The sequence below is a fragment of the Antrostomus carolinensis genome, unplaced genomic scaffold (assembly GCF_000700745.2).
Source record: "Antrostomus carolinensis isolate BGI_N321 unplaced genomic scaffold, ASM70074v2 scaffold15163, whole genome shotgun sequence".
NCBI lineage: Eukaryota > Metazoa > Chordata > Aves > Caprimulgiformes > Caprimulgidae > Antrostomus > Antrostomus carolinensis.
Genome location: NW_010303374.1, coordinates 28,844 through 33,161, shown reverse-complemented (window position 1 = coordinate 33,161; position 4,318 = coordinate 28,844). Strand labels below are relative to the sequence as shown.

General features: G+C 37.8%; 1 protein-coding gene across 1 annotated transcript; it reads left to right on the top strand.

Moving 5' to 3' along the window:
• Positions 1–260: 260 nt before the first annotated feature.
• DCN (decorin) lies at positions 261–3,187 on the top strand (the record flags this gene model as incomplete). Its single annotated transcript, XM_010164077.1, has 2 exons — positions 261–399; positions 2,369–3,187. Coding segments are annotated over 2 exons (334 nt in total), but the record flags the coding sequence as incomplete, so codon positions are not given.
• Positions 3,188–4,318: the final 1,131 nt, after the last annotated feature.

Below are 4,318 nucleotides of genomic sequence, written 5' to 3'. Positions count from 1 at the left end.
TTATATAGCTCATCAAAGTATGCAGTACCTTGGGCAGAAGTTGAATGATATAATGATTTTTATGATAGTTCATTTCAGATGTAAAACTTATTTAAATACATTTATCTAAACTTTTTTCTGTGGTGACTCTTTACCTCATGCATAATTCTGAAAATTAGCCTGGTCTGTTCTACAACAGTATTGTACAGAAATAATCAACCCAAGAAAGATGGTTATGTGAGCAAGTTTACCATACTTTTTTTTTTTTTTTTTCCCTCCAGATTGGGTCTCAGCTTCAACAGTATTTCTTCAGTTGAAAATGGTTCTCTTAACAATGTACCTCATCTGAGAGAGCTCCATTTGAACAACAATGAACTTGTCAGAGTACCTAGCGGGCTGGGTGAACACAAATATATCCAGGTAAAGTTTATCATACTGCCTCAGAGCTCAATAGTTGAAATATTCTGAGTGATATTTGTGTGATTATTCAGTCTTTAACAGAAATATATACAATATTTGTGCAAAAGATAACTTGATGCAAGTTTCATAAACTTGAATAGGCCTATTGATGACACCAAGCTGTGTGGTGTGGTTGACACACTGGAGGGATGGGATGCCAACCAGAAGGATCTTAACAGGCTTGAGAGGTGGGCCTGTGCAAACCTCATGAAGTTCAACAAGGCCAAATCCAAGGTCCTGCACCTGGGTTGGCGCAATCCCAAACATAAATACAGGCTGGGTAATGAGTGGCTTGAGGCCAGCTCTGAAGAGAAGGACTTGGGAGTGGTGGTAGATGAGAAGCTGAACACCAGTAGACAATGTGCGCTTGCAGCCCAGAAGGCCAATAACCGTATCCTGGGCTGCATCAAGAGAAGCGTGTCCAGCAGGTCGAGGGAGGTGATTCTGCCCCTCTACTCCTCTCTTGTGAGGCCCCACCTGGAGTACTGCGTCCAGTTCTGGAGCCTCCAACATAAGAAAGACATGGACCAGTTGGAACAAGTCCAGAGAAGGGCCACAAGGATGATCCGAGAGCTGGAGCACGTCTCCTGTGAAGACAGGCTGAGAGAGTTGGGGCTGTTCAGCCTGGAGAAAAGAAGGCTTCAGGGAGACCTTTTAGCTGCCTTCCAGTTCCTGAAAGGGGCCTACAAGAAAGTTGGGGAGGGACTTCTTACAAGGGCAGGTAGTAATAGAACAAGGGATAATGGCTTTAAACTGAAAGAGGGTAGGTTTAGATTAGACATTAGGAAGAAATTCTTCACTGTGAGGGTGGTGAGACACTGGAACAGGTTGCCAGAGAAGTTGTGGATGCCCCCTCCCTGGAAGTGTTCAAGGCCAGGCTGGATGAGGCTTTGAGCAACCTGGTCTAGTGGAAGGTGTCCCTGCTGATGGCAGGGGGATTGGAACTAGATGATCTTTAAGGTCCCTTCCAACCCTAACCATTCTATAATTCTATGAAAATTTGCAAACAAGAAGACTCTTATTATGATTTTTATGTGGTTGTAGCTATGGAGGTGTACAGACCTGGAGGTGTGCATTTGTATCTCTGTGTGTCTGAGGGGACACAACAAATATGGGATTATTTGTGTACTTTGATTCCCTATTTACTCAAAAAATATATCAAAGGACAATTCTTCTGTTGAATTTTTAAAAATTCAACTCAGTGACATTTTGCAATCTTTCCCAAGAACCTTGCCTCTGGTATCTCACAAAGCTATGCCTTCAAGAAGGCAAAGAGATGCAATATACATTTCTCATCAGCAGTATTTTTGATGACTGTGTGGCTGGATAGCTAGAAATATGGCCTCTTGGAACCAATTAAACTCTGTCTTTGCTTGGACTAAGATTTTATGGAAAAACAAGTTCCCAAAGAATGAAGACTCCCAAATGTAAATTACCACTTGCATTCGGCTTGGGAAAATTCATCAGAAATGGTGACTCTGGAGCAAAGTAATATGCATCAGCTATTTAAAACCATCATTAGTGATTACTTTGGCTCTGAGTCCTGTACAGTTGCACTCATGAGAGTGAAAGCATTAGAGCTGGAGAGAAACCAGTTAGCACCAAATACGTTCTTTATATACAGTACATGTTTCTGAACCACAGCACTGTATTAATAATGCCACATCTTTGACTCCTTTTTTGGTTACATTATGATCAAATGATAGTAATGTTATTAGATTGCCTTGCACAGTTTCTACTTTTTCTGTAGAAATTATTTCTAATTTGGTATTTCAAAAGGAAGGCAGAATCAAACATTTGTTTGGGAAAAAATGGGTATTTTTGCAGTGTATAACATTGCAGAATGCATACCAAGCATTTGACATCAAATAATTTATCTTATTTGCCATGGTAACTTTATTTCTCACTTCTGTACTTCTATGCTTTTCAGGTAGTCTATCTTCATAACAACAAAATTGCTTCAATTGGTATCAACGACTTTTGCCCTCTTGGCTACAACACCAAAAAGGCTAGCTACTCTGGTGTCAGTCTCTTCAGCAACCCCGTGCAGTACTGGGAAATCCAGCCCTCTGCTTTCCGATGTATCCATGAACGCTCTGCAGTACAGATTGGAAACTATAAATAGATGTCTAAAGATGGGTTCGGTTGTGTTTCAGCTAAAGTACCTGTTGTAATAGGCCTGTTCAAAAAATTGTTGCTAACAATTAGTACCAAATACCAAAAACTTAAATTTAAAGTGGAGATGATCCACTGATGTAGAATAAATGAATCATTACAGATGTACAGGATCAAGCATACCATCAAAAAGAATTGCCAACTCTGCTTTAAACTGACTTATTTCAGCCTTCTTTTCCAGCATGCTTTCTGTGGTATTTTTCAGTTTGCTGAATGCCACAGGTTTTCAAATTCCACTGTATATGAGATTCAGAGTAAATATTTGTCAAGCTATGGTATAAAAAACAAAAAAAAAAAGAAAATAGTGATTGAGGTTATTTTTATAGCCATACACACACACACACACACACACACACACAAAAAAGGGGGAGAGAAAAAAGACCCTCAAATAATCTTGAGACTTGAGAAGGTGAGAGTTATCTCCTTTAAATTAATTTCAAGCCCTGGAGGTTTAAAAATATTCACTATAACACTAAGCTAATTCTGAATGTATCTATTTAGCAGAGGCAAATAATGTTGTTGCTAATGTCATTATTCTGGGAAAAAAATAAAATAAATTCATATTGTACACATAGTTCTTTAAAGTCTGCCATTCTTCTAGAGCAATGCTATTCAGGATTAGCCTAATAGAATCCTATTGAACAAATTAACAAGTAGTCTGCAGTACAATACCTGTTAGCTATGTCTGGAGCTCAATGACTAAATTTCTCTAGGGCAAATCCCTCTCACCTTAGTCACAAGAGCAGTTTTAATTACTTCAGTGAGACTGCCTTGCAGAGTAAGGTATTAAGGTTTAGTCATTGGTGTCAATCCATGTATATACCTAAACCAAAAATAATAGCAGTTCACTGTTCACTTGTTCTGCATGGTACATCTGTCAGCATCCTTTACTGTTTTTGTTTTTTAAACAGTGTTTTTAATTGTCAAGTAGAGATATGCAGGCTCCCCATCTGATGTATTTATGGAATTTGGATTATAAGTAAAATCATAAGTATAGCAAAATATGAACTGAAATAACTGTAAGGCCTAGCTGGATATGGCTGGGACAGCATTCATAGAAGTTTGATTTGAAGCCCTCTGCAAAATGGGATTCTTCAACTCATACCAGTGGGTAGCAAGCACATCAAAGGTAGGCTGCACATTTCTACTGTCACTCTACAAAGCTAAACATATACTCAATAAGAATGTCACCTTAAAAGGATCTTCTGCAGCCTCTTAATACTCCAAGGTCAATCTCTCTAATTTTTAAAATGTATATGTCATTTATATTAAAGAATAATGCAATACAGGCAAGCTCCAGGTATTTGTCTTTTTCTTTTTTTCTGTTTTGATAGCATAACATAGTGTGTCAGAACTTTTTTTAATTATGATTAAGTCTTGAAAATTGAACATCTTTGGTATGATGATAGCTAAAGAGCAAATTCTCTTGGCTCGAGAAACATTTTCATGCTTGATACGCATAGGTATTTCTCCTAGAAAATTAATATGTTCTCTTTATAATTGTCATTTATTCAAGTAGTACATAATTGGAAATTATTATGAATCACTAAAGCCATTACACATAAAAAGCGTGGTTGCACTCTTGTTAGCTATCTTCTTCATATGGTAGTCAATGATTACCCCCATTTTAATCTGTTTTGGTGGGTTTTTTTTGTTTTCTTTTGTTTTTTTTTTTAATAAAAATAACACTACATTGTGTCCTTCT